At 40.8% G+C, this 22,343-nt stretch overlaps 3 protein-coding genes and 1 pseudogene across 6 annotated transcripts in view; 1 reads left to right on the top strand and 3 right to left on the bottom strand.

The window, feature by feature from the left end:
- LOC308387452 (uncharacterized protein) overlaps nucleotides 1-22,343 on the top strand; it is a 67,174-nt gene that overhangs the window by 34,239 nt on the left and 10,592 nt on the right. The window lies entirely within an intron of this gene.
- LOC308387142 (olfactory receptor 1500-like) lies at nucleotides 704-20,990 on the bottom strand (annotated as a pseudogene). Its single transcript has 2 exons — nucleotides 20,637-20,990; nucleotides 704-1,076 (listed from the first exon to the last, which is right to left on the bottom strand). The product of its transcript is annotated as an olfactory receptor 1500-like (transcript).
- On the bottom strand, nucleotides 4,859-8,062 carry LOC308387451 (E3 SUMO-protein ligase ZBED1-like; the record flags this gene model as incomplete). 2 transcript variants are annotated; one of them, XM_080867503.1, is made up of 2 exons in its annotated part: nucleotides 7,925-8,062; nucleotides 4,859-6,512 (listed from the first exon to the last, which is right to left on the bottom strand). In XM_080867503.1, the coding sequence occupies exons 1-2, from the start codon at nucleotides 8,008-8,010 to the stop codon at nucleotides 4,859-4,861; spliced, it is 1,740 nt and encodes a 579-aa protein (XP_080723629.1). In that variant the 5' UTR covers nucleotides 8,011-8,062. The 2 variants fall into 2 exon arrangements, 1 of the variants encoding a protein (XP_080723629.1); XR_013969946.1 differs by lacking the exon at nucleotides 7,925-8,062 and adding an exon at nucleotides 6,652-6,797 and having other exon boundaries at nucleotides 6,378-6,512.
- LOC308387453 (olfactory receptor 1E16-like) lies at nucleotides 14,229-15,203 on the bottom strand (the record flags this gene model as incomplete). The annotated part of the gene is made up of 1 exon (XM_080867506.1): nucleotides 14,229-15,203. The coding sequence occupies exon 1, from the start codon at nucleotides 15,192-15,194 to the stop codon at nucleotides 14,229-14,231; it is 966 nt and encodes a 321-aa protein (XP_080723632.1). The 5' UTR covers nucleotides 15,195-15,203.

Genomic DNA, 22,343 nt, shown 5'->3' with positions numbered 1-22,343 from the left:
TGCATTTAATGCTAAGGTGTCACAGCTAAATCATACTCTGGACATAAGTTTCCACCATAAAAAGTGACAATTAAATAACTACACAAAACTTAGAGACCAAGACCATACACAAAACAGAAACTTCCACTAACAAGTCTAGATATCTTGAAAGTCACAGTAGGGCTTTTATTAACTGCCTTGAGGTTTAAAGTCAAATGCATATTTACACTTTGTAATGTTCATTGACCAGCATCAAATACACTATTACATTAGACTCTTTCACAGACTCTTTTACATTTAAAATAGTCTCAATTTTCAATAACAATTATAAAATGTTATATTGTTATTATGAGACATGAAACATTGTTTTGTTTGCCATATTTTGGATTATTTTATATGAAATTTTCTATGTTTTCAGCTTTTTAAACCCCTCCGCAAAGGATGATTGGGTACTGCTAAGGTTCAAATCTGAATGCTTTTTATTTGTTTGCAGAAATTTTAAATTGCATTTTAACTTTTAATAACTTCTTCAACGATTCTTTGATTTCCTGTGTCTGAAGACCATAGATTATTGGATTTAAAGTCAAAGGCATGACAGTGGCCAAAGACAGACTTACAGTCCTTGCATTTGGAAGTATTGTACTCCCAAAGGTAAAGATAAATAGTGCAGGGAGGAAATAAATTGCCACTAATGAAAGGTGACTTGTGCAGGTTTTTAAAGCCTTTAGTCTTTCCCTACATGTAGCAGTTTTTGACAAAGAATAACCAATACAGCAGTAACTTCCCACGATAAATGCCAGTGGAACCCAAAGAACAAGAACTGGTGCCAAATGAGCAATTACACGATTTGGAGTAAGATCATTGCAGCCAAGCCGATACACAGGTCCATGATCACAGAAATAGCTCTGAATAACCACAGAGTCACAGAAAGAAAGTCTTGTGAGAAGACCAACTGCAGTGAGTATGATAGTAATTGCAAGAAGCCAGAAAAAAGCAATCAAAGATAAAATGAGTTTGTGGCTGATTCTCATTTGGTAGTGCAGCGGGTACATGATAGCCATGACTCTGTCAAAGGACAACACAACCAGATTAAAAGCCTGAGCTGCAAAAAAGGTCAAGCAGAAAAACATGAATGCCAAGCAGTCATTGTAGGAGATATGGTGATGGTTAAACAGAAAAATGTCAACAAGCTTTGGCATCAAAGCAGAGCTACTTAACAGGTCTGTAAATGCAAAGTTCACAACTCCAATATGTTTTGGACCTCTCAATGTATGATCCAAAATTATGCCAATCATCAGTAGTGTGTTTCCCACCACTGAAAAAATGTAGATAAAGCACAGAAAGACAAAGTAATACCTAATATTAGCTATGCCATTAAATGCACTTATTATGAAATATGCAGGTTTCACAAATGTGATGTTTTTCCCAACAGCTGAATTAAAAAATTCCATTTGAATAATTTTTTTTTTAATGTTGAAGGTTAAAGTTAATGTCCTTTATTTTATGTTTCAGCAAACCTTCTTTAGTTAAGACTGGCTCCAAATGGAAGCAGAGCACGTTTGTGTTCTGTCCCTTATAGTCACTTTGCATTCCCCTATGACATCAAACCATATGGTTACAGCTTTGTGCAGACAATTTAACTAATAGGAATATTACATAATGGTTAATATTTTCTGACTGCCATCTTACTATCCCGAATTTTTTTCCGAATGCTGGTCAACCTCAGACTGACAATACAACTCAAAATCATGTTGTTTTGGATTAATTAAAAAGCTGGAAAGGGTACTTTGTGAAAATGTGTGCCCTTTTTCTACTCCTGATATTAATCTAAGATTATCAAATACCGGCTTTGCTGTCCTGCCAAGCTTGCTGTTGGGCACTGTTATTTTGTGTCAATAAGCTCGTAAGTAGCAAATTTAGTTAATAGAAGTCAGTCAATAATGGTAAACGCTAACATGTGTTAAGACTCATCAAAGGTAATGTATTTTTTCATGAAACAGAAGAGGATGGATGGCTGGAATGGAATGAAAAGATAGATAGATGTTGTGCACTGCCTTGGAAGTTTGGAGTGGAGCAGATGTTGTGATGGGCCAACTCACAGTTTTTTTTCCTCCAGAAGTCAACCACCATCTCTTTTATTAATCTAAGCTTACCAAATACCGGCTTTGCTGTCCTGCCAAGCTTGCTGTTGGGCACTGTTACCTGTGTCAATAAGCTCGTAGGTAATGTTGTGTTAAAGCAGGTGTAATTGGTCTTCACCCATGATGTTGTGATGGGCCAACTCACCATCTATTTTGTCTTGCTGACATTCAGAAAGAGGTGTTTCTTTCGGACCATTCTACAGTTGCCCTCACCAGATCCCTGTACTCAGACTCCTGCCCCCCCCCCCCCCCCCCCCCCCCCCCCTTAATGCACCCAACCACTGCAGTGTCATCAGAAGTGTACAAGGTAAAGAGGAATGGAGATGTAGACCATGTCATGTGGTGCCCCAATATTACTAACCAGCACATCAGAAAGGGTGCCCCCCAGAGTTACAAACTGAGGCCTCTCTGACAGATAGTCAGCAAATCAGGAGACAGTAGAAGTTGTGATATCCATCCCGAGAAGCTTCTCACTTAGCAGAAATGGCTGGATTGTTATTTACTTTGCTTTTGTTTCCTTGTCGTTTGTTACTGGAAGACTGACTATGATTCTATTACCAGCAAATTACATATTACAGTATGTCAGCTAACACACTTGCTCTTGTGGAGACTGGGGAGATTTTCTTTTCCACCCCTTAAAGAGCACCCAGTGTGCACATTGCCCGACTAATATTACACCAGACCAGTAGAGATAAAAAACAAACCCAGAATTTAAAAAAACATCAGTTTTAAAAGGCGGCTCTACTCTAAAACTGTGACACAACCATGTGCAGTCCGTCCTCCAGCTGACTACTATGTTTGCTGCACAACTTGCTTGAGGTCTTCTAAAATCACTTCTTGAGTCTCTGCTGTAAGGACATAACCACAGTGTGTGTGAATGGCTACTCAATCATCTCAGGCTCTTCACCTTCGCAGTTGCTCCTCAGTGCAAATGAGAGAAAAACAGCACCTGCTAGTGATGTGTGGATCAATCCTGAAATATCGATTCCTCTGATACCAATCATTTATGTTCTAGAATCAATTCTTACATTAAAATATCGATATTTTAGTAATTTAGGGTAAATTTGTAGTTTATCATTAACAGGAACACAGTGGAAAGAAACTATAACATTCGGATTGTCTACATTCAAATTCAGAGGCTGCTTCCACCTGAGGACCCGGCCTTCGCGGTCTAAAGAAAGCCGGGTAGTACGGCACGAGCTCCCTCCTTGGAGTGAAATGCTGCCGTCTGCTCCTTGCTATCTAAAATATAACCGGGCGCTGACGTAAACTCTCGACCGTCTCACACTTCTGTTTAATCAGTTTTCTGTTTGTGTGAAAACCCCGAAGGAACCCACCCAAGGGATTAAAAAAGTTACATTTAATTTAATCTAATCTAATAACTTTAATCTCAGCCAAACCGATTGACCCACGAACAAATAAAACACTGAAAAAGCCAAACAACATTTTTAAGTTATCAAAGGGACTTATATATCATGTTTAACCTGAGTAGCGAAAGACAGCGGTGGGTTTGAAAAGGATTAGCCAGGAGTCCGGTGTTCTCACTGGCTCTAGTGAGCCTTGAACCCCCACTCGCTATCGAGCTGGTGAGACGTCTGTTACCCACGTCGGAGCGCAAAACGTCGGAGCGCTTTTGAAAATATGTGGTGTCTTGATAAACCCTAGCAGATATTTGAAGTTTACACAGCTGACAGATTTTTATCATATTTTAACATATGTTCACCTGAAAATATGTTAAACGTTTATTTTGTGACCCAAAAAGAATAATAAGAGTAATATTAACACTAACTAGCTGCCACCATTATTGACTACTGCGCTGGGCTGCGCTACGAATTCTGGGACACAGCTTCTTCTTCTTCGGGGTTTAATGGCAGCTGGCATCCTTGTACATGCAGTGCTGCCATCTTCTGTTTCAGTCCGTTATTACACTCTTAAATCCTACTACTTATTCCTGCGTCTTTTGGGATCTTACAAAGCTTCAAACGACACGTCAACTATTAAATTAGTTGTCGACAATTTTAATAGTCGACGTAATCGTGACTAGGGCTGGGCAAAACGATTATTTTCCTAATCGATGAATCTAGCGATTAATTTTTCGATGCATCGATTAATCTAATGATTAATTTTTCAATCCGATTCGATTTTGATTTGATTCGATTATCGATTATTTCCATATTTTTTGACTTGTATAGCAATTTCACATTTACTAATTTATGTATATCAATGAAAAACACAAATTTCTTCATTTGAAGACCTTTTAATAAAAAAAAATTGCAAAATAAAATTGTAGAGGTCATACAATCAATAGCATTTAACAAGAAATGAAATGTGCAAACATATAAAATTAAGGAAAAGTTAACAAAACATTTCAAATAAATAGCAACAATGGTGTCTTTAAACAAACAAAATGTAACATTCACTTTGCTTTCTCCCAAAAAGTGCTCTTCATTCACAAAACAAAATCCACAATAACATTGTAGTACAATCTTCTGTTTTTAACAAAAAATTAAATGTTGTGCAGAACAAATATGAACAAAGGAAATCATAGCAAAAAATTAATAAAATATAAACAGCAGCAATGGCATCTTTGAACAAATACAACGTAACATTCACTTTGCTCTCTGCAAAAAAAGTGCTCTTTGTTAACAAAATATCCATTTTGCTGCCTTCTCTCCTATTTGTGTGTGTGTGTGTTTGTGTGTGTGTGTGTGTTCAATCATGTTCATCACATGAAGTAGTTATGCATTGGAGTGGAGAAATGTTAGCATTTCTACATGCTCAGCAGTCAGGCTTGCCCTTTTTTTGGTGACAATGTTTCCAGCAACTGAAAAAAGCCTTTCAGATGGTGTTGATGTGGCAGGTACAGCCAAATATGATTTGGCTAAATTAGCCAGTGTGGGGAATCTTGTTGCATTATTCTTCCACCATGTAAGGGGGTCATTATCCCTTGGAATAGGGGCTTCCCCAAAATACAGCAGTGCTTCTTTCCTCACCGCCTCATTTTCTCCATCCCCACCCTGGTCAGTGTTTTCATTACAATCTTCCTCCTCAGAATCTGTACCCAACAAAGTGTCCAACACAGACCTCTTCTTTGTTGGGGGACTTGCTGAGGCTTCCTGTCCCACATGTTCCTGCTGTAACTGTGATCTCTGCTCCCTTTTGAGATCAAGTGCCTCCCTCTGTACTGTTACTTGCAGTTTCAGAGCATCTTCTGGAGAAAGGAATTTCAGTTTACGAAAACGTGGATCAAGGGCAGCAGCAATGAGTGACACATTTTTTCCATCTGCTTGAAATGCAGATACCTCTGGCTGCCACCTATACAAGATTTCCTCTTCTGCACAGTTCTGGAAAGAGTTCACTGCAGCAGAATCAAATGATTTGTTTTTGGTGGATTTCAGGAGACCTTTCAGCAGGGGGGGAAGAACAGAGACTGTGACATAAGACTGTCCACTAAGAACATTAGTGGCTTGCTCATAAGGCTTGAGCACCTCCTTCAATTCATCCAGAAGAATCCACTGATCACTTTTCAGATCTAGGTACTGTTTCCCACGCTGTGTGACTTTTGGATCTGAAAGCGTCGCAACCACTGGCCATCTCTGTTCCAACAGACGTTCAATCATGTAGTATGAACTGTTCCATCTGACAGCGACATCCTGGATTAGTTTATGCTCAGCTGTACCCATCTGCTTTTGCTTCTGCTTAAGTTTGGTGCAAGCTGGCTCACTTTTCCTGATGTGCTTTACAAGGCCCCGTGCAGCTGATAGTGCCTTATCAATCTTGGGGTCTTTCAGTGCATGGTTTACAACCAGTTGCAGTGTATGCCCGGCACACCGATAGGACACCACTCCAAACTTCTCTTTCAGGATGTGGAGAGCTGCAACTATGTTACTTGCATTATCATGCACAACGGCAAGGACATTATGCAAGGAAATGTGGAATTTCTCTGCCACCTTCTCCACCCAGGAGGCAAGGTTTTCTGCAGTGTGGCGCTCTTCAACTGGCAGTGTTGCTAAATTGAAGGAGAGAAGATCCCAATTGTCATTAATGAAATGACAAGTTACCCCTAAGTAGGACTCTGTGACCAGACTTGTCCAAGCATCAGTGGTAAGGGAGATTTTGGATGTGGCCTTTTTTAGTTCATTCCTTAGTTTCTCAACTGAAGTTTCATACTTTCTCTCCATCATGCTTGTAAAATGACGCCTAGACGGCAGAGTGTATCCCGGTTGGAAAGTGGTCAGCATTTCTTTGAATCCCTCACCCTCAACCACAGCAAGTGGTCTCATGTCTTTTAAAATCATAGTTAAGACGCTCTCGGTAAGTACAGCCGCCTCCTGGGGGGTGCATGGTGTACTTCTTCTCTGACAGTAGTCCTCCAGACTTTTCTGTTTGTTCCTGAAATCATAAATCACACACAGCACACAGATGAATTCGAATAATTACAAAATAATTATATGGAAAGCATAATATCAAAATAATTAGATAAGGATCTGGTTGTTATAATAAATAAATATAAACCATGTATGTGCCTTACTGTTGTTGAAATCTCCCAATTCTTTGAATCTTTGGGCTGAAGGAAGGACAATACTCGGTGTATTTATGCTCAATCAACAATCATTTATTTCCATACAATTCAACACTTAAGAGCATAAGGACCATCATGATGGGGAGACCTGCCTGCAGAGGGTCACAGCAAGTCTCAAAATGGTGACGGGTTGCTCAGCTTTTTATAGTCTCTAGTGGCCCCCACCTAGTCGTAAAAGACCAAACATTAACATTCTTTCTCTCTTACGGCGCCTCAGTTATGACCTCGGCAGTTGTTTCTCTGCTTTCTGTAAGGTGGGGGTGTGGAATGTGGTCTGTCTATCTCCCCTGTCTTAGACACAGAGTCTCCTGCTTACAACCTTCTCTTTATGATTCAACAATAGAACATGTCAAGAAAACAGTGTAACACATTCCCAGCAGATCAAGGATACAGAGTGATGCACACTTATCTAATAAACTAATAAGTGAATATGTTCTTTTAACTCAAAAGTATAATGAGAACTAAACTACATACAGCTCACACACTCTATATTAAAGGGTATAATATGATCTACAGCAGTATTCTAATTCAACTACTTTGATTACATATATAAGGTAACATATAATAACAGAATAATCTAATACTGTTATGCCATGTGCTTTCATAGCATAACAGTAAGAGATTAATGATAATCACCAATGTTGAACATATGATATGGCTGCAAAAAATAACTGCAAAAAATAGCGTTTAAACAGCCATAGCTGATGGCACATTTACTGGTGCACTGCTTTCTAGCCATTAGATGGCATAACTTTGACCTATAAGATCAAGCTAAAGAAGCATTATGTATAAAAACAGCATTCAAATAGGATGAAAGACATTAAACTTGACAAATCAAGAGTTCGTTGTCATTTTGCTTTTGCAAGCAGTTTAACGATGTTGTAACATTGTCCACGACGGCTACGTTTAGGTGGTGGTGAATTATCCTTGTTAACATTTCTCCTGCGGCCAATTCTATGTCTCACATTTTCATCTTTCGCCGATTCTGATAATCAGCCTGCGCGCATTCCGACTCATTTTGCCAGCATGGGCCACAAATTAAAAAAACAACTAAACAGCAGCTGCTATATGTTACTACTAAGCAGCTTAAATTAGTTTTGTATTTATGGAGGTTGGGTGTTTATCTCTGTCTATGAGTGAGTGTATGTCTAGGGGAGGGGGGGGAGGGGTCGGATGAATTAACGGGTAAAAACCAGCGTTAGTAAAAAAGTTGAAAACTTACGGTGGTTTGTCCTTTTCAGAAGCTGCTCCTGGATGTCGTCGTTTGAGGTGCTGGTGCATAGCCGTCGTGCTTTTATGATAGGCCATTTCCACCTTACAAAGCCGGCAAACGACTGAATCACTTCCTTTTCGGTTAAAATATCCCCATACTGTAGAACTGCGTGTTCGGGTGCAGTGGTTTAAGTCGACTGCGACTACCTCACTCATGTTACCGCTACTCGCTGCCGCCATGTATTTTTTTGAAAGTGACGACGCGTCGACGTAATCGATTACGTCGACGCGTTGTCCCAGCCCTAATCGTGACTAGTCGACTAATCGTGGCAGCCCTAGCTGGGAATGCCTAGCAGAGGCCCCAGTCCGTGAGATCTTTAATGCACACCTCCAGCAGAGCTTCAACAGCATTCCAAGGGAGACTGGGGACATTGTGCACGAATGAACAATGACAATGCTGCCCTTTGTAACTGATTTCAAATCTATCACTATCTATCTAGTGTGGACGTAGCCCCAGGGTCCTGTTCGCGAGTGATGGGAGAAGGTAGTGGAAGATTGACAGACGGATTGGTGCTGCGGCTGCAGTGATGCAGATGTTGCACCGGTCTGGTGTGGTGAAGAGGGAGCTGAGTGTAAAAGTGAAGCTCTCAAAATTAGTTTTGTCGCTGATTCATTTTTGACCTCTTGCCTCAATTTTATTCTGCAACTTAGACATCCACATTACGCACACTCTCACATAACACATACATATAGGGCCTTGGAGGTGGGCATGTTTTACAGCATCCAGAGGATGGTCGGTGTATTCCAACCCACCTCTGGCGCTGGTGCCCTACCCTCAATTTTAAATGCATATAGACACTGAGGGTTTTCGGGAGGAGCCGTGCTGCTCTCTGATAGGAAGCAGGAACCACGCTCTCCTGTGTTTTAAATGCACTTTAGAACAGCACACAGCAACACTACATATGAGTGGGCGGAGGGAGGTTTGGGGTCTTCACTCACCCTGGTTCTGTTAGCCGTCAGGGCTGGGGGGCTGGGAGGAGGTGCTGGCCGTCAGATTGGGTTTTGGGATGCGGGGCCTCCCTGCTACTGCAGAGAAGGAGGTGGTCCGCTTGCCTCCATCCCAGAGAGAAGGGTTACATCTCCTGGGTCTAGGTGCGGCTTGGCCCTCTGGGGGCGGGGGTACCTGGACCTAGGTTATAGAGTATGTTTGGGGAGTGTGACTGTCTGTGCAGTGTCTATTTGTGTCTGTCTACACGTTGGGTGAGTGCCGAGTATTTGGTTGTGTATATGGGGGTGGGAATGCACGTTTGTGTCCGCGTGCGCCTGTTCGTCTGTGTCTATATGTCAGGTTGGGTCTTAGACTCCACCTCTCTGGGTACATCTCAGGCCCTCCAAAGTACGGAGGCCTATCTCCCCTCACCACACTCCCTGCCGGTGGCTGATGCCCTCAGACGTTGGTGTGTTGGTGGTTCTTGTCGACTGGGGCTGGGCGCTCATGTATGTACCGGCTCACTCCTGGTGGCCGATTGGCAGGGCCTGGGGCCTGTGGCCCGGCTGGGCCCCTTCTGGGGGGTGGGGTGCCCTCAGGCCTCTGGGCCTGAAGCTCGGTCCTCTCTGGCACAGCTGGCTGCCGGCAGAGCCCGCGGGCACGCCACTGAAACCCCCTCTGGCCTCTGCTCCGTAGCTGCTGGGTGACCTCTCGTTTGGAGCTCTACTCAGCTCTTCCCAGGAGGGTGGCACGGTTCCCCCCCTTTGGTGGTCCTCCTCGAGTCCTCGTACTCTGGGGCCTCTGGATGTCTGGGGCCTGGATCTCCTCCATACCTGCTTCATACCCTGGGGGACGGGGCTATGGCTCCCCACACTCCCTAGCAGATCGTTACATGGAGAAACCTTTGGAATACAAGCATGCTGATCCACACAGGTGTGCACACAGGTGTACACACGGGTGTTCACAGACGCGGACTACACCTTTCTTGGCTGCTGCCTCAAAGCACATTGTGCGCTGTCTATCTTGCGTGCTGCACAATAGCGTTTAATATTTCGTATCTACTGTTATCTACTGTTAGCTAGTTTATTGTGATGGTGCTGTATTTATTATGTTGCTCTTTTTTTGTTTGCTTTCTCTTCTGTTTTTTTTTCTCCATACAGGTGATCCAGGTGCTTTGTTTGTTTTTCTTTCTTTCTTCCCCACTTTCTCACCGTCTCTTCTCCCCTCTGTTTTTATTTCTCTCCGTCTCTTTCTTTCATTCTTTCTCCCTGTCCTATCCCCCAGTCATGTCTGTCCCGTTTGTAGCAACCAAAAATAAAATAAAATAAGTACATACAGTAATTATAATAAAGGTCAATCAAATGGACCAATATGGCAAGGCTATGATGATCCACTTGGTAAAATAAATCCGCTTGGCATCTTTCTTGGCCTTAAGACAACAATTCTGATGGCTAAAGATCCAAACTGAACAACAAAAAAATAAAAAATAATCCCCTGACTTCTAACCCTCTACTGCATGACTTTTTAATTTTGGGGAAAAAAAATATTTCTCCCTATTTTGGGGGAGCTTTAGGGTCCCTAATAATATATCAATCATAAAATTTGACACCCTGCCAGATATTGGTTTGTTGCTTCAAGGCAACACTGTGCAACAAGGGTAGTAAAATGCCAAGTTATTCTATAATACACTCAACAAAAATATAAACGCAACACTTTTGTTTTTGCTCCCATTCCCCATGGGATGGACGTAGAGACCTAAAATTCATTCCAGATACACAATATAACCATCCCTCCCAAACAGTGGTCACAAATCAGTCCAAATGTGTGGTAGTGGGCACATCTGCTATATTGAGATAATCCATCCCACCTCACAGGTGTGCCACATCAGGATGCTGATCTGACATCATGAGTAGTGCACAGGTGTACCTCAGACTGCCCACAACAAAAGGCCACCCTGGAATGTGCAGTTTTGTCTCACACCAAAATGCCACAGATGCCACAAGCAATGAGGGAGCGTGCAATTGGCATGCTGACAGCAGGAATGTCAACCAGATCTGTCGCCCATGCATTGAATGTTCATTTCTCAACCATAAGCCGTCTCCACAGGCATTTCAGAGAATATGGCAGCACATCCAACCGGCCTCACAACCGCAGACCTTGTGTAACCACACCAGCCCAGGACCTCCACATCCAGCAGGTTCACCTCCAAGATCGTCTGAGACCAGCCACCCAGACAGCTGCTGGAACAATTGGTTTGCACAACCAAACAATTTCTGCACAAACTGTCAGAAACCGTCTCAGGGACGCTCAACTGCATGCCCGTCGTCCTCATCGGGGTCTTGACCTGACTCCAGCTCGTCGCCGTAACAGACTTGTGTGGGCAAATGCTCACATTCGATGGCGTCTGGCACGTTGGAGAGGTGTGTGCTTCACGGATGAATCATGGTTCACATTGTTCAGGGCAGATGGCAGCTGAGAATGTCCCAGTTCTTGCATGGCCAGCATACTCACCGGACATGTCACCCATTGAGCATGTTCGGGATGTGCTTGACCGGCGTATACGACAGCGTGTACCAGTTCCCACGAATATCCAACAACCTCGCACAGCCATTGAAGTGGAGTGGACCAACATTCCACAGGCCACAATTGACAATCTGATAGACTCCATGCGACGATGTGTTGCACTGCATGAGGCAAATGGTGGTCACACCAGATACTGACCGGTTCTGGGTCCCCAGACCCCCAATAGCGCAAAAAACTGCACATTCCAGGGTGGCCTTTTGTTGTGGGCAGTCTGAGGTACACCTGTGCACTACTCATGATGTCAGATCAGCATCCTGATGTGGCACACCTGTGAGGTGGGATGGATTATCTCAATATGGCAGATGTGCCCACTACCACACATTTGGACTGATTTGTGACCACTGTTTGGGAGGGATGGTTATATTGTGTATCTGGAATGAATTTTAGGTCTCTACGTCCATCCCATGGGGAATGGGAGCAAAAACAAAAGTGTTGCGTTTATATTTTTGTTGAGTGTAAGTTGTATTAGTACAACAAGGATGAACAAATAAATAAACAACAAATAAACAATGTAAACATTTCACAAAACAATAAAACACCAAAATACATCCAACATTTGACCCTAACCCCATGCACGTGCGCACACACACACACACATGCACACACACACGCGCGTTGTGTTCCCATCACTTTTGGGGACTAACTTACATTAATTTCCTGGAGACTTATCCTAACTCTACCCATCACAAGTCCCTGCCTGAACCTTACCCTAACCCTGACTCAAGCCTTCACCCTAAAATTGAATGATTTACCTTGCAATTTGTCATAAAGTAGGCGAGACCTCACAATATGAGTGTGTAAACAAATTTGTGTCCCCACAACAATAAGTAATACATGACCACACACACTGATACCCACACAGCAATATTGGTATGGCAGGGATCTGGCCCACACAATGTGCTTACACATGGCCCATATACTGCAATGAATAACGGCCCTTTGGTGGCCTAGACCTTGTTTGCCAGAGGTGGCCCACGCATGGACCAGCACAAGGCCAGTTTCAGACACCCTGGTCGTCCTGTGCTGGCCCATGTGTGGATTACCTCTGGCAAACCTGATCTGGGCCACCAAAGGGCCATTATTCATTGCGGTATGTGGGCCATCTGTAGGTGGTGTGCAGCCACGGGCCAGTTGTAGACACACTGCTGGCCCTGTGCTGGCCCAGAACGGTTTCAGCTCTGGCCCTAGATGTCAGCATAATGTGTACCTTAATCAAGCCATGCAATAACAGCCTGTGCCAGAACATGCAAAACAGTGCAAAAGTAACATGCCGAAACTCTGTTCAGACAGTGAATGGACTGATTTTTATGTAGCGCTTTTCTACTCTCCCAGATTACTCAAAGTGCCAGTTTGATACCAGATCCTGGCCAGACCTGCTTGCTATGTGGGCACTAACACACACACAGACACAGTTACTTTACCAACTGACCCCTGAGCTCCTAAGTGTCTCTCAAACCTCATTCAGGGATCCACTCCTCTACTTCACTGTTACTCCCTGAAAGCTCACTGTCCTCACTTTCTGAGGACAGAAAGTGCACATTCCCTTGGTTTCCTTGCATAAAAAGTTTTTACATCCATGTCCTGTAATTATGAGTAGATTGTAAAGTAAAAAACATTGACTATGATCATATAAAAGCACACAAACACATCTCTACACACATATCCAAATGCATTATATTGCCTGAAAAAAATTGGGCTAACTGCGCAGTGTTGCCTTGAGGCAACAAATGAAAATGAACAGTTTTACAGTATAAATACATTTAAAAAAGTAGAACAAACAATCAAATATGCTTCTTAACATATTCATGCACATAAAAGTATTTTTAATATACATTTACTTCACTATAAACATGTAAAATAGTGATCTTTATCTTGCCTCCTAATGGAGATGTCTCTCATGTAGTGCAGCTTGCAGAAAGGGGCCCTGCCCCCCCCCCCCCCAAATCAAAGTCACACCACCTTCAACTCATCATTTTATTGGAAAGAGATGTGCCTGGTAGCATTGTTTGGAAAAAAAAAAGTTGGTTTTTTTTGAAGGGCCACTGTAAGGCATGAAAATGTGGTTTGTTGCCTCAGGGCAACGCTATGCAGTAGAGGGTTCTAATGTCACTATCAAGTAAAAATTTCAACTCTTCTCCAATGTTTTGATTCTACAAAAGTAATCACATCACTTAACTTTCCACCTTATAAACACCAGCACTACCATTGCAAGCATTTTACATGCTGATATTTGGCTTTCAGTCAAAGCAGTGTTTGCCTTTGTGCTGCCTCACAGAGAGACAAGCTGGCACAGCGAATTTATTAGAAATCGTGGATATGAAAAAGTTAAAAAAAATGCATATATGTTTTGCTTTCTTCACTAAAAAAAACCCTCCTAGAAGAAAATTAGACCAAGATAAAATAATTGCATTCTGTTTTGAAATGATTATCAACACAGAGACAAAAAAATAGGTGAGACATTCAATGATTTTTTAGATACTATTGCTTTTTAAACACCCCATAATCACCTTGATCACAAATAATACGTGCATCCTAACAGACTTTTTGTGTTATCGTTGATTACATTTTGTTTAAGAAATAATCTCCATTCCTATGAAATTACTTGTTCTTTTATTGCAAACAGTCTTAACTCATAATGACATTAGACAATTCTACTTTAAATTCTATTTCAAAGGACAGATTTCAAAGAAACACAAACATACACAATATATAGTGCAAACAAATGCTCACATCACTGCTAGTATTAAATTGTTATTTTGGATTTTCCTCGCCTTTTTAATAACCTTTTTAAAGATTCTTTTATTTCTTGTGTTTGCAGAACATAAATTATTGGGTTCAACATGGGAGGGAAGACCGAAGTCAAAGACAGGTTTATGATCCTAGCATTTGGTTGTATTTTTTCCATCAAAGTAAACGTAGTTAACAGTGGAATAAAATAGATTGCCACTAATGAAAGATGGCCAATGCATGTTTTAAAAGCCTTGAGCCCTTCTTGAAGTGTGGCCACTTTAACCAGCGTATAGCCAATATAAAGGTAACTTAACAGGATAAAAGCTAGAGGAAGCCAAAATATAATCACTGGGTACAAGCAAGCAATGACATAGCTGGGGAAATGGTCATTGCAAGCAAGTCGGTATATCTGACCATGGTCACAAAAATAACTATTAATAACCACAGATTTACAGAAAGAAAGTCTTGTAAGTAGTCCAACTGAAATTAATACAGCAATAATAGTAAAAACCCAAAGTGAGGCAATCAAAGAAAACATGAACCTGTGGGTCACCTTTACTTGATAGTGGAGTGGAAAGATGATGGCCACCATTCTGTCATACGAGAGTGCCACCAGATTAAATGACTGCAGTGACAGACAAGTGTAGCAAAAAAACAGGAATGTTAAACAATCGTTGTAGGGGATATAGTAGTGCCCAAACAGAAAGATGTCAAGAACCTTTGGCACCAGGGCAGTGTTACCAAACAGGTCCACAAATGCAAGGTTAAAAACTGCAATATACTTTGGAGTTCTCAGATTATGATCCAAGTATATTACAGCCATCACAACTGTGTTTCCCACCACAGAAACAATATAAACAAAAAATAGAAAGACATAATATAATGTTATGTTTGGGATTCCAGTTAAACCACCTATAATGAAAAATGCAGGATGTACAAAAGTTATATTTTTTCCAAGAGCTGAGTTGAATAACTCCATTGCAAAGATGCCTACAGCACAGTGGTGTCCACACAGATGCCTCTCCTTTGCGCTAGTATCATGACTCTATACTCTTATGTAGATGGAGGAAAGCACCTTACTCTCAGGGGGAAGAGCTCTGTTTATGTTTACCTGTTTTCAAAGAGGATGCTAAAGAGAAGCTGTCTTCTTCTGGATATCTGGTAAATAATGTGTTTAAATGCATTTAAATCATTAAATGTGAAGTTTATTTCAGTACATCTGAATGCAATCATGTTAAAAATATACACAGAACCGTCAATGCATTTTTTATATTTCATGTTGCAATTGGATGGATGATGTTTCAACTAGTTTACTGTTTTTATATGAGCAATTAGTGTAAGAAATAAACAGCAGTCAGGAAAGTGTGAAAAGATACACTTTATTATCACATCAGTCTATAACGTTGCACAACTACGACTTTGAAGTTTTGATAGAAATATTGTGATGAACACTAATTTTTTTTTTTTTTTTAATTTCCCCACTCGCCCATGTGGGCAGACTTTTAGCCTTCAATCTCAGGTTCTCTACCAGAGGCCTTGGAGGTTGAGGGTCTTTGCTGTCCCTAGGACTGTATTCTTCTGGACAGAGATCTCAGATGTCATTTCAGAATCAGAATCAGAATCAGAAAGGGTTTTATTGACAAATGTTGAGCAGGTTTACAACATTAGGAAATTGCTGCGGTGCTTCAGTGCAAACATACTGTCATAAATTACGCTTAGACATGAAAATAAAAATAAGAATAAGAATTAAAAGTGCTAAGTAGATAGATATATACATGAGTGCAGGTGGTGATCAGTGCCAAACATGGAATGATGCAGTGAACACAGCGTAGGGTCATGTGTTAGTGGTGGGAACAGTCATACGGTTATTATACACAGAACCATCAATGCATTTTTTATATTTCATGTTGCAATTGGATGGATCTCCTCCTAGGATCTCCTTTTCTTTCTCAGGTTTCTGCTGCCTGAGATATTCACTAAGCACATAGTCAGTTGAATCTTTGTTGTTTCAAATAACAAAGATAGCTGGATAGTGGTTCTGACATTCATTAGTCCTCGGCCTCCTTCCTTCCACTTAGCGTGCAATCTCATGGTGCTGGACCTGGCGTGAAACCCTCCATTTGTCGCAAGGAGATTTCTTTTCTTGATGTCAGTGGATTCCATTTCCTCTTCTGGCTAGCTTATTATCCCAGCAGAGTATCTATTAACTGGCAGGGCATAGATGTTGATTGTCCCATTCTTGCTCTTCTCATTCAGCTGACTCTTCAGGACTTGCCCGTCACTATGCAGGTATTTGCCAGTTGCAGCTTTCCTGGTGATCTTGTTTCGGTTCCCATTTGCCTGTGGGATTCCAAGACACTCATAACTATTCTCGATGTCTCCAATGTTGCCTTCTGGTTGTGCAATTTAGCGACCGTTGTCCCAATGGCCCCATGGTTATGGTTTGTTACCATCCAACCATGCTTCTCCAGTCCCAATGACGCTCATACAGCATAACAGAGGTTAAAGAGGTATTTATAATCCTAGCATTTGAAGGTACTATATATAAATAAATATACATATACTAAGGAGGAAATCGATTTATTTTAATTAAAGATGACCTGTGCAGGTTTTAAAGCCTTCATTCTTCTCTATATGTATAAATTATTAAGAAAGAATGGCCAGTACTTAAACTATGTAAGATGCACAAAGGATATATTTTTCTGAACAGCTGAGTTTAAAAAAAAGAAAACATAAAAACTTTTTTTGTGTTAATCTTCTATAAAATCAAAGCCCTGTATTCTTTGTTCAGGCAAGCTTTGTTTAGTGAAGACTGGATCGACATAGATGCAACACTGTTCTGTCACTTACAGCAGCTGCCTGTTCCCCGGCATCTTCAAATCAGGTAATCTAAGCTTTATGCAGAGAATTTAGTGAATAGTGGTCACTAGGGCTGGGTATCGTCACTGATTTCTAGAATCGATTCAATTCCGATTCACAAGGTCCCGAATCGATTCGATCCACGATTCGATTTAATTCGATTCGATTCGATTCGATTTGAATCTGGGAAATTTTGACAGTCAGAAATATTATAATTCAGATCAGTACATTTACATATTTTTGTATCTATAAAAAGGAAGCTGACACACGCAAGACTTTATCAAAGGTGTAAGCGTCACAGCAGATGCCTTTGTGTCAAAGTAGCTGAGGATAAAACACAGAAAAACATGAAGGCGATTTTCCTGGCCTGGGATTTTATAAAAATATTCTGCAGTACATCAAAAACGAAAGAAAACCATTAATCAGCATATGAACATTACCTCTGAAGTTACAGGGGTTTTATTAGAGACACGGCGTTTTGCATTTTGCATAATTTTAAAAAGTTTACATTTGTTCAGTATTGAACAGCAGAAATTAGGTTTTCTTTTCGGAAGTATATAAAACGAAAAAAAAACGTAGGCCGACAGCGCTGTAAACAACGGTAGACTTGTGCCTAACAAGCAAGTGAATAATGAAGTACAGAGAGAGAGAAAGGGGTGGGAGGGAGAGAGAGAGAGAGAGAGAGAGAGAGAGAGAGCAAAACAGTAAAAGTCAGAGTGAATTCATGACGATGTTTATGTGAAGCGTGGTTTGGATCTTCTTTTGCTGCTGGTTCGGTCAATATTGTTTTGGAGAGACATCAAACTAACAGCTTTAGAATCAGCGCGTAAAGGGCGTGAACACAAAGCGCGGACCTGCCGACAGATCAGAATCAGCGAACTGTCGGCTTTCAGCCCCGACTGTGAGAAATGCGACATCTAACTGATTCTGATCCGCGGGTTGCGCTGTGTGTCTAAGTCTTTGTGCAGAATCCGTGTTCCTGCTCTCATTTACTGTCTTAGCTGTTTGGTGGTTGTTGAAAGTTTGTGAGATTTCACCAGAGATTCTGGCATTTCGGGCAAAATAAATTTATATTAAAAAATCGATTCAGGATTTTACCCAAATTGTCACTAGGTGTAAATGTCCAAATGAATGTGAGTGTGAATGGTTGTTTGTCCCTGTGTGTTAGCCTTGCGACAGACTGGCGACCTGTCCAGGGTGTACCCCGCCTCTCGCCCTATGACAGCTGGGATAGGCTCCAGCGCCCCCCGCGACCCTGAAAAGGATAAGCGGAAGTGAATGGATGGATGGATGGATGGATTCAGGATTTTAATGAATCGATTTTACGTTATCCAAGCCAGAATCGATTTTAATCGATAAATCGATTATAAGAACCCACCCCTAGTGGTCACTAAGTAATGGCTGAGCTTGCTTGACATTTCTAGCTTTCTTTCAGTTTGGTCAGATCTTCACATTTTATTAAAAAATCGGTCAGACTTTTGTTAAAATGGTATTTGCAGTAATATATATACATTTTCATGACAGACAAAGGCAGGAGTACATGCTGAAATATTCTTAGATCAAACAATAAATAAATGTCTTTAGCAAATTACTTTTAGTTTCAGTGTGAACTCCGATAAAACAAAGTATAGAAGAGAAAATATGTTTCTCTACATACCTGTTTCAAAAAAGTATACTTTAAACCAGTGGTTCCCAAACTTTTTTTGCTAGGCCCCACACCGAAAATGGAGATTTTTTAAAACTCATTTTTTTCCGTTTATGTGTGGACGAGGAATACAGAGTGTCACGCAACGTCAAAGGTATGTGCCTTTTTTCACGTCACGGTGTGCGCCACGTTTACATGAGATAAATTGCAGAATGGGAGATAAAGACAAAATACTGTTACTGTTAATCTTACTATCTTCTGGTTTTACACGCTTACATATACACACGCAGTTACTGTCCCTCCATTTAGAAAGGCAGAGGCGTCACGGTGTGATTATTTTACTGTAGTTGGTTTTTTTCATGTGTAATAATATTCAACATTGCTATTAATTCATTTTTCAAAAAACGCCTCTCTGTGCAAAATGGGTTTAAAAACATAAACAACTGTAGGATACTGTTTGTCTGTGATTTGAACAGCCCAGCGCGTGCTCCCGACACAAGGAAAACCAATTCTGCAGGGGAGACCTACCTCGGCACTTGTGCAGGTGAAACCAAAAAGAAGATATGCTTCACCATATTTTCTAGTCTTTGGCTTAGAATGAAGTTGGTTTGGAAACATATTCAGCTATGCTTCATCTCCTGCTTTGCGTTTCTGTGGGCGCCCCGTGCTAGCAGTGTCCAAGCGTTTTGTCCCCCCCCCCGCAATGGCTCTGCGCGCCCCCCCCCCCCCCCCCCCCAGGGGGTGGGCCCCACACTTTGGGAAGGTCTGCTTTAAATAATGGTTCATTATGTTCTAAAATGGCGACACTTACATTTAACCCAAGATTATTACAAAAAGTTCATAAATCACAACATAAAACTCAAATAATTTTTCCTGATGTACGTATAATGCATTGATATTAGAAAGATGCCCCAAATATCAAGCCTTTAGTATTCTTTCTAGAAAAACAAAATTCATTTTTCCCTTTTAATTTCTTTAATGAAAAACATTAAAAAAAACCCCAAACAAACTTCATATGCACAGCAGCTAGCTTTTGATTGTGGAAAGGTATAATGCAGAAAGGTTAGTCCTGCTGCTACTTTTTTCATTGGATACAGTTGCAATAATTTCTACATGTTACGGGAAGGAATTACCCCTGCAGAATTCAATTAAGAAACATTCAAATAAAATATTAATTTACTTATTTTAGGATTTCCCACTTTAATTTTCAAATGGTTGTCCTTTTTAGTGTCATGGTTATATGTTACATTTTACAAATTACACACTGAATTATAAATGTTTTGCTACATGCGTTTCATTAAACTACAGCACTCTGTGTGATATTTGTATTTTAGCTTTTAACAACTTTTTCAAAGATTTTTTTATTTCTGCAGTTTGAAAGACATAGATTATTGGGTTTAACATGGGAGGCGTGACACTGGCTAAAGATAGGTTTACAATCCTTGCATTTGGATGCATTGTACTCCCAAAACTATAAACAACTAAAATAGGAATGAAATATATTGCCACTAATGAAAGGTGACCTGTACAGGTTTTCAAAGCCTTCACTCTTTCCTTACATGTAGAAATTCTTGACAAAGAATAACCTATACAGCAGTAACTTCCCAGGATAAATATCAGAGGAAGCCATAGAACAAAAGCTCTTGACCAAGCAGAAATTGTTTTGTTAGGGGTAACATCATTGCAGCTAAGCCGATATATAGGGCCATGGTCACAATAATAGCTATTAATAACCACAGATTCACAAAAATATAGTCTTGTGAGAAGGCCAACTGCAGTTCCTGTTAGAGCAATAGCAAGAAGCCAGAAAAAAGCAATCAAAGACAGAATGATTTTGTGGCTCGCTCTCATTTGATAGTGCAACGGGTACATGATAGCCATGATTCTGTCAAAGGACAGAACGACCAGATTAAAAGCTTGCATTGAAATTAAAGTGAAGCAGAAAAACATGAATGTCAAGCAGTTGTTGTAAGAAATATAATGATGGTTAAACAGAGAAATGTCAAGAACCTTTGGCACCAAAGCAGAGTTACTTAACAGGTCTGTAAATGCAAGATTAAAAACTGCAATATATTTAGGACTTCTTAATGTATGGTCAAAAATGATTATAAGCATCACAGCTGTGTTTCCCACCACTGAAAAAATGTAAATGAAACACAGAAAGACAAAGTAATACCTAATATTAGGTATGCCAACAAATCCACTTATTATAAAATTTGCTGGTTGCACAAAAGTGGTGTTTTTCTCAGCAGCTGAGTTTAAAAAATCCATTTCAAGACGTTTTTGTCGTCTTCTTTTTTTTCCAATTCAGCCAAGCTTTCTTTAGTGAAGCCTGCCTCTGAATAGAAGGAGAACAGCTTTGTGTTTTGTTCCTTATAGCAGCTATCTGTTCCCTTGTGGAAGTAACAGGGTGATTAAGGCTGAATACAGAAAGGCTAGGCAATAGGGGTAACTTAATAAGGGTCAAGCTTGTCTGACTATAGCAGAAAGTTTCTCAATTTCCTTACAGAAAAAAAACTCATATATAACTGCTAAAAAGCCCACAACAGTTATGATTAAAAACACAATATTACAGTTTTTCTCAAATGCTAAAACACAAAAGCCAATCCTCTAAACCAAATGACCAGTTGTCTAAACACATTTAGTAAATCTAGCCATCATTTACCAATATCATAAACACATGTCACATGAAGACACAATTCACAGAACACAATCCTCCGTTGTCATAAATCTAAACACATCTTTCCTTTAGTGATGTGTCCTGTGTGTCGAAACATCGAATATTGGTCGTGTCCAAATTCATGGGCTGCATCCTCCTGAGGTCGCATTTGTAGACCGATTACGTCACAGCGACGCGCCGAAGGCTGTCCAAATTCGTAGACTCCTCCGAATGCAGCTGACAAATGCGTCCTCCTTTTCCCCGAATTTGAAGGATGGGTCGGGTGTGTCCTTCGTGGCCTACCATATCCCAGAATTCATAGCGCGGCCCAGCCAAACTCCAGTTTCCAACAATGGCGGCCACTACTAAGTTTTAAAATTACTCTTACTAATCTTTCTGGGTCACAAAATAAACCTTTAACATATTTTCAGGCGAGAAAGTACCTGTGTAAACATCAAATATCTGCTCGGTTTATCAAGATATCGCATATTTGCAAAAGTGCTTCGACGTTTTCGGAGACGTCTGCTACCCACCAGCTCGATAGCTAGTCGGGAGCTCAAGGGTCACTGAGGCCGCCGAGAACGGCACAACTCCCGGTACATCATTTTCAGATCACCACGGACTTTCGCTACTCGGGTTAAACATAATATATAAGTCACTTAGACAACCTAAAAATGTTATTGTTTGGCTTTTTTCAGTGTTTTATTTGTTCGTGAGTAAATCGGTTTGGCTGAGATTAAAGTTATTAGATTAGATTAGATAAAATAAAAGTTTATTAATCCCCCGGGTGGGTTCCTCCTTGGTTTTTACACAGCTGAATAAACATCAAACAGAAAACTGATTAAACAGAAGTATGAGACGGTCGAGAATTTACGCCAGTGTCCTGTTATATTTTAGATAGCAAGGAGCAGACGGCTGAGTTTATTAAACTCCACCGAGACAGCGGTGACGCTAATCAGAAGACT

This window comes from Rhamphochromis sp. 'chilingali' (assembly GCF_963969265.1).
Source record: "Rhamphochromis sp. 'chilingali' genome assembly, chromosome: 19".
Lineage (NCBI taxonomy): Eukaryota > Metazoa > Chordata > Actinopteri > Cichliformes > Cichlidae > Rhamphochromis > Rhamphochromis sp. 'chilingali'.
The sequence above is the reverse complement of the archived record's forward strand: the minus strand, read 5'-3'. Positions and strand labels throughout refer to the sequence as shown.